The following is a 12,675-nucleotide window of genomic DNA, read 5'->3' on the forward strand; positions in this document are numbered from 1 at the left end:
AGGACCATCGTGTGGTAGTACAAAACCAGGACACTTGGTGCTGATGTCCCGGTGTGACTTCCTTGAATGGTCCTGAACGCTGTGTCCAGTGACTGCCCCCGCCCGAGTGGCAGAGGTAACCCTGCTGGAAGTTTGGATAAAGGAAGGCCTCCGTCAGACGTCAGCAGTGCCACCTTTGTCCTTTTCATGCACTATTCAGTCTGTTGTTGTTGGCGGCCGGTGGCTTTATCTACGTCACCATCTGACCCCGTTTTCCCCCTCATTTGCCAAATTAGTGTCCCTTATCGAGCCTTAGCACTGCCTTTGAACCAGAAAACACACAAATATGGAGGAGGAGGTGTAAACTGTGCTGTACAAAAGGCTCTCACAGCTTTAAGGTAAACAATATAGAGTCATTATGAGGTGGATGGAGTGAAACTGTGGACACTCCGTTAGAAGGTGCTTGAATATTGTGGTGAAATGAATGTAATCCAGGTTGATATCAACATGAACTCTTCACAGAAACAGATAAGAAACAAGTCCCATGTTAGCATTAGCATATATCCACAGCAGCCTTGATTAGCATGTGCGTGCCCGGATAGCATTTAGCTTCCCTTTCTCAGAACTGCTGATTTGTGGCTGCATGTTGGGAGATTATCTTAGAGGTTTTGTTGCTGCTGCTGCTTCTCATCATGAGTTCATGAATCTGATTCTTAAAGAACAGCAGGCATCCAGGTTATAGAGCATCTTCCTCCCTTTAATAGTCAGATCACAGAGCATCTTCCTCTATTTATTGGATGTATCTCCAGCTGAATTTATTTTATGAAACACTCATGAGATCCAGGGACCAGATTCAAACCAGTTCCCTGAGAATGTGAGGGAACAGGTCTACCCACTCCTCCACCTGTCCTGAAGCGGATGGTGTCCGTCAGTCCCGGTCCTTGAGCAAGCTGTCAGTTACCACAGACTGCTGCTTGTGTGTGTTGTGTAATGTGCAGCTCTGACAGTAGGGTTGTGTTGTTGTATTGTTTGAGGCTGGGCTGCCCCCCCCCCCCCCCCCCCCAAATCCCCCCAGTGGTTCCCAGGCTCTGTCCCATCAGCTGACCGGTCACTGACCTGTGCAGCCGATGGCACCGGAGTGAACCCCGGTTCAAAACGTCGCCAAGTTCACAGCGGCTGAGCGTCCATCAGATAACGACCCTGGCAGAGCGGCGGGGCCCTGCAGCGGACATAATTAGGCCGGCCTGTTTGTGTCCCATTCATTTTCTGCCACATGGCTTCACCACCCGTCCCCACCCCCTCCGTCCCCTCCGTCCCCTCCGCCTCTCAATGGGGGCGGTCAGGTGGAGGTTGGAAATGCCCGCTGACCTCGGCGTCGACCTCGCTGGAGACGAGGACGGACGTCTGACGTGGGGCGGCGTTGGAGGAATTCGGCTGCCGTCGGACGTGACGCTGCACGTCGGAGACGTCAGAGACGCAGTCCATAAAGCTGACACGCCGGCGGCTCCCGTTTCGATAAGCACGGCTCGGATTCTCAGTCCGGACCCGGCGTCTTCCCGACTCCATCAGCGCTCGGCAAGTTCAGGTAAATTTGCATGTTTTCTAGTGAAGATGTGAATGTTACGTTTGGTTTTGTTGGTGTCCCGTTTCCATGACAACGGCGCTGTAGCTCTGCTCATGCTCAGTCGGTGGACAATACGAACAGTGTCGTGACTCCTGGTTCTTTTTTCCAGAGAAACATTCTAATATTAAGGAATCGAGGTCATATCGACTGTGATTGTTTGAAAAAGAAAAAAAAAAAAAAAACAGGACTGTTTTTTAATGTCATCTTCTATTTTACTCTTTAAATCCACTGTACAGCAGCTACAAGTCATGAACACAACAATTATATACAGACTCCTTAAAGCGGAGAAAGTGCTATCTCCTTCCACAAGTCATCCATCCAAACACAAGAATTCACAGCGTGTCTAAAAGGCTTCAACACATCGGCAGTCCTGCGAAAAGACCGGCCGTCATAAAAATAATAATAATAATCATCTTCATTAGGGATGCACCGATACCACTTTCTTTGAAAAACAAATGAGAGTACTGACCTTCAGCTGCTTGCTGATACCAAGTAGCGATATGAGAACTTATTAATGGCGTAAAGCCTGATTTATACTCCATAGAATAGATCGTGCAAAGCTTTGAACCAGCAATGCATGTGTTTCGTGCATCTCCTACAAACTGCGCAGCATGAAGGTTAAACATGAATACGACTGAGCTAGCTGTTAGCATGCACGCTAGCTCACTAGCACCGAGTGTGTCGGTCAGAGTTCCATCATGTTTAGCATGTAGCGTCGCTGCAGCGTGAGCCTTGCAGCATAACACCGCTGACGTAGCTGAGGGCGGGTGGCGCCACGTGTTGCTTGCCGGGTTGTGTCATGGATCTTTTTCCAAGTACGAGCACTCGGTGCAGTATCGGACTGGAGAGCCGATACTGGCGTCGGTATCGGTGCATTCCTAACATAAGGTCAAAGGACAACAGATATGATGCTTTTGCATTTTAAATACAGCTTATTCATAATGCTACTTCATTTGATACACAGATAAAAGCACTGTTACAGATATATACGACATTCATACAAAAAAAATACAAGTTTTGAGGAAAACTTCACCTCCAGCTCTTTGAATTCATACAGCGTTAGCGCGAGTCGAAGAGGAAACCATGAGAGCATCTGATGCATGTTTGTTTTTTTTAGACGAGATGCTGGTGAATCTGATCCGTACTTTTCGGAAACATACATTATTCATTCTTATTTTTGAAGTTTGATCAGTTCTGTTTCTCTCCTTTTTTAAGCAATTCGAGCTACATTTAAAGAAAAAGAACTGCTATATCAATAGAAGGTCACATAAACTAGCAGAACAGTGAGTGTAATTTGACACCAGCTTCATCTTCATTGCCTTGCTTGAGCTGTAATTTCACACCGTGAGGTTCTGTGTCCTGTTAGCTTGTCACTTTCTAACTGAGACTAGATCATTTTCCTTCAGTAACGTTCATCTCCATTTTCTACAGTAGTTCTTGTAATTTGACACCAGCTGCATCCTTGTTCTTGTTTAGCTGTAATTTGACACCAGTGTTGTTCCTGTTGTGCCGTTAGCTCATCGCCTCCAATTGAAGCTAGCTTGTTTTCAGCAAACAAACAGGGCTGACTGCTTGTAATTTGACACAAGCCTCATCATCATTGCGTTTTCAGCGGTAATTTCTCACCAGCTTCATTGCAGTGTGACTTGAGTAAAAATGATATTCTGCGGTACCGTCTGTTTTGGATATTAGCTCATGAAGAGTAACTGAATTTTTTTAAAGTTGTTTGTGTTTTTTTCACAAATTAATTGGTTGTAATTTGACACCAGCTTCATTGTTGACGAATTCAGCTTTTGCCCAGCTTTAATATGGACTTGCTTCTGATTGGCCTGTTTACAAGGAGTTTCCGGAGCTTGTAGTTTGACACCAGCTTCATATTTTCTGCTGTAGGGAAGAAATCAGTTAAAACTGCAGTCCGAAGGAAAATCTCTCCTCTCGCTCACTCAGTACCCTCATTTCTGGACATCGTGGATCGTCTGAGAAACAAAAACCAACTTTGTGACTCAAAATCTGTGCGAGAAGATGCAGGAATGTTCAGGGGTCCTTTCAGACGAGTCTCTCAGATCTCCTGCTGCGAGATCCGCAGCCAGCCGAGCGCTGGTCTGCTTCACCCGGATCCGCGGCGGCAGAACGAGTTCCCTCCAGCCCAGAGACGGCGAAGTGCCGCGAGGCTCTGGAGGACCCCGTCTGTCCGCCGTCAGTCGGGCGTCTGCGACGGGTGCCTGTAGGAGAAGTGCACGTGCAGCCCGCTGACCGGGTGCACGATGGGCACCGTCTGCATCTTGGGGAAGTTGTCGGTGGCGAGCGTCCAGGTGCACGTCCCCACCAGCTCCACGGCCAGAGTCTTCAGGATGATCTGAGCCAGCTCTTTCCCCACGCAGCTGCGCACGCCGCCGCCGAACGGCACGAAGCTGAACCGCGACGAGCGGCTCTCGTCCCGGTCCGGCCCGAAGCGGTCCGGGTCGAACTGCTCCGGGCTCTGGAACGCCGCCGCCGTCTCGTGGGTGTCCCGGATGCTGTACATGACGCTCCAGCCTTTCGGGATCTGGTAACCCTGAGAAGACGAGGGGAACAACCAAGAGCTCGGCTTTAAGAAATGAAGACGAAGACGTTTCACTTGCTAGAACCCAGAGAGAACCTGTGACGTCAGGCACCAACAGCTTCAGGACCTGTCGTACTTTCATTTCCTCATCTTGCATCTTGCTTTTTTTATTTTTTATTTTTGCAGATACCTACGTCATAATACTTTAAAGAATCCATCTATAGCAGGAGGATTATTCAGAGTCACGCCTCTGACTTCAGTGAAGTTCCTCTAGGAAAGTGTTCTGGTCTTAAGAACACATCTACAAGGTCTCAGTCCTGGTCTTGGGAGTTTCTGGTTTTGGTCTTGACTTGGTCTCAGCTCTCTAAAGTCTTGGTCTTGTCCTGGTCATGGGATGCTTGAGTCTTGGTTTTGACTCTGCCGTGGTATTCTCTGGTCTCAGTCTTGACTCTATCTTGGGATGCTCTGGTCTCGGTCTTGTCCTGGTCTTGGTCTTGACTCGGTCTTGGGTGAGGTGGCCTTACGCTCACTGATTTATTTCTCTTTCTGAAATGATGATAATCTGGAACATTTCTGCCTGATTTAATAAATTAAACTGTTGTTAAACTGTGGAATAAATGGTCCTTCACCCCGATACCCACTCCATTACCCTGATACCTGCTCCATCACCTTGATACCCTGATACCTGCTCCATCACCCTGATACCCTGATACCTGCTCCATAACCCTGATACCCTGATACCTGCTCCATCACCTTGATACCCTGATACCTGCTCCATCACCCTGATACCCTGATACCTGCTCCATAACCCTGATACCCTGATACCTGCTCCATCACCTTGATACCCTGGTACCTGCTCCATCACCCTGATACCCTGATACCTGCCCCATCACCTTGATACCCCGATACCTGCTCCATCGCCCTGATACCTGCTCCATCACCTTGATACCCCGATACCTGCTCCATCGCCCTGATACCTGCTCCATCACCTTGATACCCCGATACCTGCTCCATCGCCCTGATACCCTGATACCTGCTCCATCACCTTGATACCCTGATACCTGCTCCATCACCCTGACAGGTTCCTGTCAGTCCTCCATCTGCACGAGTCACACGCCTGTCTCCCATGATGCCTCTGGTGTGTTTCCCTCAAGTTTAAAACCTCGTCTAGTCAGTTTGCCTCGTCGGCTCAGTGTGGTTCGGTGTTTCTGGGGACTCACGTCCAGCTCGAAGGTCTGCAGGGCGGTCCGGTACCCCCCCGACACGGGCGGCAGGAAGCGCAGCACCTCTTTGATCACGCAGTCCAGGTAGCGGAGCCGGCTCAGCTGGTCCAGGGTCAGGACCGGGATGTGAGAGCGGGAGCGAGGAGACCCGTGGCCCAGCAGGCGATGCGCCTCCTCCTGGTCCTGCTTGTCCCCCTCCTCCTCTGTTTCCGTGGTGACGGGCCTGTCGCAGCCCAGGTCCTCGGCCTCCAGCTCGGCCCGGGCGCGCTGCACCACGGCCGGGTGCCGCAGCAGTTGCAGCACCAGCGAGGTGGAGGCGCTGGCGGTGGTGGAGTGAGCGGCGAAGATCAGCTCCACCGCCATCTCCTGCCGGAGGACACAGAGAGGGTTCAGCACCATGTGTGCAGTGGTTAGCACTGACACCGCACAGACACTGGTACCTTCAGCTCCTGGATGCTGAGCTGCTGGTCGTGCTCTTTGGCGCTGGACAGCATGTAGTCGAAGGCGTCTTGAAAGTCGTCCTCCACCTGCTGCCGCTCCATCTTCTCCTGGATGATCTTCTCCATGTTGGCGTGAAGGATCTCTCTGGCTTTGATGCCCTGAACAGAAGCGTTTGGTTAGGACCATCACGGAGACGTCAGGCCCTGACCGCCGGGCCCCGGCCGCCGCACTCAACGCCGTCCTACCTTTCGCAGGCCGCTGAACGGAGCGTCGACGGGCAGAGAGAAGAGGTTGTTCATCAGCTGCTCGAAGATGGCGGCCAGGTAGACGATGCGCTCCTCCTCCAGCCGCAGGCCCAGCAGCACGCCCACGGCGATGCGGAACATGAGCGAGCGGGCGGCGCCGTACACCTCCACGGCGCCCGGCTCCGAGCACCACTTGGCGATTTCAGACTTGACCACGTCCTGCAGCCGAGGCAGGTAGGACTCCAGGGCGCCGCGGCTGAACACTTTGGCCAGGACCTTTGAAGGAGGAGAGCAACAAAGAGAGAGGTCGTAAAAGGTTATGACCTGCAACACGGCCGTCAACACCTCCGAGGAAACACTGCCTGAGGACTCCGGCGCTCCGGCCTCACAACCGGATTCCACTGGAGCAGACTGCAGGAACTGCAGAGGGATTTATGGGAAATATAGTACTATTATGAAAGAGGAGCTTTACTGTGAAGGCAGATTGAATTAGTTTTTGATTAAAAGTTTAAAAGTTTTGAAAATGGCTGCCACGGTGGAAGATTTTGAAAATGCAGGACTCAGCAGCCACTTGTGCCCCAACATGAAAACTACACTCTTTTCAGCTGTTCTGCCGTTTCGGTGTAAGTTGACATGGTTTTAAAAACGTTGCTGTGGAAACCCAAAACTTATCTGAAAAACACAAAAATGATGTGATTTTACTTGAAATGTCGTGTAAACAGGGTCTGAATCAGTTCACTACTGTAAGTCTGTTTGGAAAAGAAAAGTGGACCCTTCATGACCGAGACAACGAGACCGGCACTACAGCGTAGACCCTCGTCAGTCTCCACGGGAGCAGAGCACTGACCCGCCAGATTCTGCTGGACACGGTGAAACGGACGGCCGTGAGTGACGCCGTACCTTCCTCTTCCTCTTGTGCAGGTCCCCGATGGAGTTGACCAGCGTGTTGGGCCCCAGGATGATGCGGGTGCTCTGGGGCCACTGGGTGCACACCAGGCTGTGCTCGCCCAGCAGGATCTTCCGGATGTTCTCGGCTCCCGTCACCCGGACGACGGGCTTCCCCAGCAGGTGGGTCTTGAACACGTTGCCGTGACGCTCTCGGCGCGAGATGTGGAAGTTTGAGCCCTGCAGGGGAATCATGGGTCTGCGTGAGAACACGGTTCTTCAGTAGAGAATATTCAATCATAGTCTGGAATATCACCATGGAAACCGGAATACAACAACTTCAACTTTATCAAACATGACTGACATCCAGGATATAGAGCATCTTCCTTCTCTAACATCCAGATTATAGAGCATCTCCCTCCCACTTGTTTTACATCAGAGGTTTTTCACTGATGATTTTCGATGACATCTTTGTCTTTCACACATTAATCTGATTCTTCTCACTCAGCCTGAAAAGGTTTGTAGCAGGTTCGACAGTTTTAGATTCCGTTCCGACGTGTTCAAACCTAACTTCTACCTTAAAAGTTTATTTTCTCTGAATCATGACAGAGAAAACAGCATAAAGAGTTTATGAGCTGTCCTCTCCTTCTCATTGGTGTAATAATCTCCATGATGTGTGTTTGAAAAGGTGTGTGGACTCTTCTGTCACTGGGACAGTCTGATGGTTGGTGTCCTTCTTGGTGTCACTTTAACATTCAGCAGGCTAACTTCTGCTCAGAAGGTGAAAATGGATTCACAGGATGAAACTCGTCTTTTAATCCCAAAATGCAAAACATAGCAATGACAGAAAAAAAGCACAAATGAAATGCAAAAAATAGGAATAACATTTCTCAAACAGGTTCTGAAACTATAAAAATATGAAAACAAATTTAGAAGTGAATTGTAATATATGGCTGGATTCCTTTTAAACTGCATGTCGATGCGTTTTAGATGCTAAAACAAATATAAAATAATGCTAAAATAATAAATTTAAAAAATTGACTGTTTTAAGATCTTAAGTTTAAGTTCTGGGCTGCGCTGTGTTGTGATTTGTTGGAGGGAACCCCTCAAAATGTTATTTCCACCCCTGGAAACGTCCAGAGCGGCAGTTTGATGAAGGGATGAGAGAGGATGGAGGAATGAGAGAGGACGGAGGGATGAGAGCGCATTCCTCACGGAGGAAAAGCTGCAGAGAAAGCGTCTGTTTTGCTGCATCATGTCTGTACATATCGCATTAACAGGACAGAAATCCTCCACCGGCTCATGCACGCGCATGGTCATCGATCTGACCTCTATTTGGCTCCGTGAGAACGGAGGGAAAGCCCCCGGACGATGCGCGCTTAAAGCAAACTGACGCACGAAAACGCTGAAAGCAGCGGAAGACGCTTTGTGGAACATTATAAGAAAAGAAAAGAAAGTGTTTCTCACCTGGAAGAGCCAGTGGAAGGTCTCCCCCACCAGCGGCCAGCCCATGGAGCCCTTGGGCAGCGGCAGGCGGCTCTCCTTGTCCCTGGTCAGGCTCCAGCGGAGGCTCCACAGCTGCCGCGTCAGCGCCAGCAGCAGCAGCGCGGACAGCACGGAGGTGAGCGCGGTGGCCAAAGCCGACAGCACCCCGAACTGCGCCAGGGCGAACATCTCCGAGCCGGCATCCACCTGCGTCCGCGCGTAACAGGAACCGCGTCCGGCGCGTAAAAGTTCTCTGCGTCCGTCCGTCCGGTCTCCTCCTCCTTCTTTTATTCTGTTTTATCTCCTATAAATTCAGTCCCAACAAAATGTAAATTAATACATGATCAGACACCACGCTTCCGAGAAAGTTTAACCGGAAAGTGTCAGAATTGAGCACTGACAAACAGCTGTGCTCTGTCCTCAGAGTTCTACCTGATTTCATTTTAAAGAAAATCGTAAACAAACTCTAAAAGCTCGCGTTGGAGTAAAGCTCTGTGTCCATAAACCTGTATGTTATTATGCAGAGTGATTTTATTTCTTTGCAGACCACACACTGCATGATCGGACATTGACTCTCATTTCTGTGTGTTTTAAGCTGGAAATCGGGAACCTGGAGAGATTTCCAGCAGGCTTTGTGACCTTTGAACGGAACATGATGGTTTGAAATAATGAATAATGACGCATCCCTGGACAGGACGGTGGGCGTGGTTAATGTGGGTCTGGACTGGACTCGGGCTCCTCTGAGGAGACATCCGCTGATTAACCGCCTCTCCACTGATTACAGCCCATCGCGGTGATGTTTCCTGAGCGGATCCTCCCGTTCAGGCCGCTTCTGCTTTTTCTGTAACTTCGTTTCTGTTGTTGTGCATTTTGCAGTTTTCAAACAAGCTGTGAAGTCTGGGATTATTTCCACGCTCGTGCAAAGAGAAAGAGAAAGGGGGGAAACAGCAGAGCAGCAGGATGCGCGGGGTGGATTCTGCGCTCAGGGCGCGTGATTATATTGGTTTGTGTGTAATTAGACTCTGGCTGCGCGTGAATGTGGATTTATTTGGGCATCATTGGTGGTTTGATTGCCCCTCGGTGCAGACTGACAGGCTCGTGTCTTCCAGCCGTGCACGCTTCGGCACCGCGCTGCTGACCGATCACACACACGGCGTTTACCGGAGCCGCGGAGGAGCCTGCACGTTCACACCGAGGGCGGAGACGCTCCTGAAGACACGCGATTTTTACAAGCTGGACATGTTTCACGCGCGCGCGTCTCATTTCCAGCTGATTTCAATCACGCAGTAACTGATAGAAGCGCACAACAAACATGGTACACACACAGTTAATTGCACATGCACGTATTTGTAACATCACTGCGCGTCCGCAAGTTTAGTTATGAGTGTGCACACGCAAGTTTGAAATGTGTAAATAAATGTGCTGTATGCATTAATGCACGCATTTTTACATCTGTGCGCACACAGAACTTTATTTAAGCCAATCTGCGCGCGCACACGTGCACATATTGTGTTGAGTGCGTAGAATTACGCAAATAGGCACGAATAGAAGAGAAATGTTTTATTAATCCCAGGGAGAAGTTCTTTAAACCTGCATGTAAGGCTGCGTGCGCGCGCGCAAACCAAAAATTTATTTCCAAAGTTGATTACGCGCGGGATAAAATCCAGAAACGCGCACCGCTCCGCGCACCTCCAGGCGTTTGGGGTCCGAACCGGGATGCGCCTGCACGGACTCGGACCGGGAGTCCAGCTGAGGTGCGGCAGGCAGGGCCTCCCGCCCCCTCCTCCATGCCGCTGCTGCTCTCGGGATGAGGAGTAGCTGTCAACTATTCCAAATAGTTTTACAGGTTTGCGTGCGCCGGCTTGTCTATTATAGGTTATGCGCCTTTATAGGTACAGTTCAGGGGGCTCCGCGCCCCTCCGCCCCCCCTCCGGGCGGCGCGGGTCTGCAGAGCAGCAATAAATCAGGGTGGAAAAGAAAAAAAAGAGGCAAAAGAAGAAGAAGAAAGAGGAAAGAGGATTGGAGACAGTGAGCAGCAGATCTACAGGCGCGGTGAAGGAAACTCGAGGACGCGACGCGCAACAAGTTGGATTTCTGCAAAAACCCAGAAGAGTTGATTAATTTAGTCTGGAGGAGAAGAGAAGAGCGGCTTTACCTGCAGCAGCAGCGTCTCCGCCGTCAGGGAAGCTGTGCGCGCGGACGCCGGGGACAGGTCCTCCACTCCGCGGCGCGCGGGACTGCTGGGGGGCTTTATAAGAAGCGGCCCGCACGCACGGCGCGATCCACCTTCCGCGAGGGGTGACGTGGGTCTGAATATGTTAAAGAGCGCCAAGAGACGCAGCGGCGCGTCCCGAGAGAGGCGCGCGACACGCAGCCGGAGCGCAGGGAAGAGAGCGAAAGAGCGAGAGAGAGAGAGAAAGAGAGAGAGAAAGAGAAAGAGAGAGGTGGAGGGCACGCGCCCGTGTGCGCGCTCGCTCGGAGGGGGGACTGGCAGGTAGACCGACCTGTGGTTTGAGGAGGGAGACTGCAGCGTGTGCGCGGGTTCCTGCGCGCTCCGGTGACCGACGCACGAGAATGATCTGATCACGCATCGATTTCTCCACGAATCCTGAGAAAAATCCACATTTCAGCACAACTTTAAAACTGAATTCTTTTATTGGCTTCTGTTTGCTCCTCCTACTTTTGTTTTATTGCCATGATAATATTCATGTTTAATTTTGTTGTATTTTATTAAAAAAAAAATCATTTAATTATATATTTTTAATTTTCGATGCAATTTTCGTTAAAAATTGTAATTGTAATTTTTTCAATAATTAGATTGTATTTACAAATTTTCCTGAGAATTTTGTGAATTCTGATACTATTTTTTTATGTAATAGATTTTTTTCTGGGCCTCTAATTTGTGTTTTCTTTATTTTCTTCATGTTTTGAGGGTTTTTTTATTATTAAGGCGTGAAAGTGATTCTTAGTGAAGATTTATGCATATTGAGTTTTTATTTACTTGTAAATTATTTCAAGATTTTGTCAGTTCTTATTTTCTTTTTATACATAGTTGAGTGACCTACTGACAGTTTTCTTTACTTATTCCCTGTGAACTCCGCCATACGTTTCATTTTCCAGTTGTAAAATACATTAATCCCAGTGTGTGCCAGACTGTTTTATTAATCTGACCTTCGTTTGCTGCGAAATCATAATTTAATAAAAATAATAATTAAAAAAACTCTTCGGGCTCCGCCTGTAATCCAGCAGAACTGCAGCTTTTCTGCTCCTCCTCTTTAAAAGATGTTTTAATAGTTTTTTTCCCAGAGGCCTTCTTTGTTGTCTGTGAAATGTTAAAGCTTCATGCACGCGCACCTTGTTCTCAAATTGAAAAAATAAAATTATTTTAAAGAAAGTAATAAATGTAACGTTGAATCAGAAGATCAAGCAAAGTGGCATCGTGCGTAAAAACTCGTAAAAGAAATTCTTCATTTTAGACGAAGGACATGTTTACATTATATTTTCCTCTGCAATCGAGTGATGCTTCTTTAAAATATATATTACATTAATCAAAACATAGACAGATGTTGGTAAGTTATTGATCTCTTCCTCAACATTCTATCCTTTTGTTCGGTTTCGCTGTTTTTCTTGAGCAGGAAGGCCTCGAGGCGTCTCGGCGAGCCTCCACCAACCTTCACGTCTTCGCCTGATAATTAAAAAGTTCCCCCAAAAATCTGCGGAGCGGTCTCCCGTGGGAATCCCCGAGTCCACAAACCTCCCGTTTCACGTCTTATCGCTTCTTCTCCATCAGCTCTGTCACGTGCGTGAGTCCGGCCGCACGGAAACACGATCTCCATTCACACAGCCACATCCCTCCTTCCCTGATCCACCGCAGCCGCGGGAGGAGGAGGAGGAGGAGGAGGAGGAGGGAAGAAACAGCTTCTAACGCGTGCATGGATGATAATCTGAATATTTACAGCGAGAAGAAATGAGAATCTTGAAGGAATAAACGAATAAAGAGCGGGAGCTGCGGAGGAGAGCAGGCTGCTCTGATTCAGTCTGAAGGTGCAGAAAGTGTCGGGAGGCTGAGAAAGCTTTTACAGCCTGGCTCCGAATAAATGCGGCTGATTTTTTTTTTTTTTTTTACAGGAGTCAGTTGACGCCAAACAGAAAGTCTTTAAAAGTCTCACCGCGTGCTTCCTCCGCTGGGGGGCGCCACAGAGGCGGTGAGTCAGAGGGTCCAGGGAGGCCTTTTCCCAGCTCCGCTCAGCT

At 49.2% G+C, this 12,675-nt stretch overlaps 1 protein-coding gene across 1 annotated transcript; it reads right to left on the reverse strand.

Moving 5' to 3' along the window:
- Positions 1-3,800: 3,800 nt before the first annotated feature.
- On the reverse strand, positions 3,801-8,613 carry cyp26c1 (cytochrome P450, family 26, subfamily C, polypeptide 1). Its single transcript, XM_030106508.1, has 6 exons — positions 8,407-8,613; positions 6,955-7,179; positions 6,055-6,330; positions 5,809-5,967; positions 5,366-5,734; positions 3,801-4,157 (listed from the first exon to the last, which is right to left on the reverse strand). The coding sequence occupies exons 1-6, from the start codon at positions 8,611-8,613 to the stop codon at positions 3,801-3,803; spliced, it is 1,593 nt and encodes a 530-aa protein (XP_029962368.1).
- Positions 8,614-12,675: the final 4,062 nt, after the last annotated feature.

Source organism: Salarias fasciatus, chromosome 13, assembly GCF_902148845.1.
Source record: "Salarias fasciatus chromosome 13, fSalaFa1.1, whole genome shotgun sequence".
NCBI lineage: Eukaryota > Metazoa > Chordata > Actinopteri > Blenniiformes > Blenniidae > Salarias > Salarias fasciatus.

Coding starts and splice junctions, on each gene's coding strand:
- cyp26c1 (XM_030106508.1), bottom strand. CDS start 8,613: ATGTTCGCCCTGGCGCAGTTCGGGGTGCTGTCGGCTTTGGCCACCGCG. Junction 7,180..8,406: donor CCTTCCACTGGCTCTTCCAG/GTGAGAAACACT, acceptor ATTCCCCTGCAG/GGCTCAAACTTCCACATCTC. Junction 5,735..5,808: donor TCAGCATCCAGGAGCTGAAG/GTACCAGTGTCT, acceptor GTCCTCCGGCAG/GAGATGGCGGTGGAGCTGAT.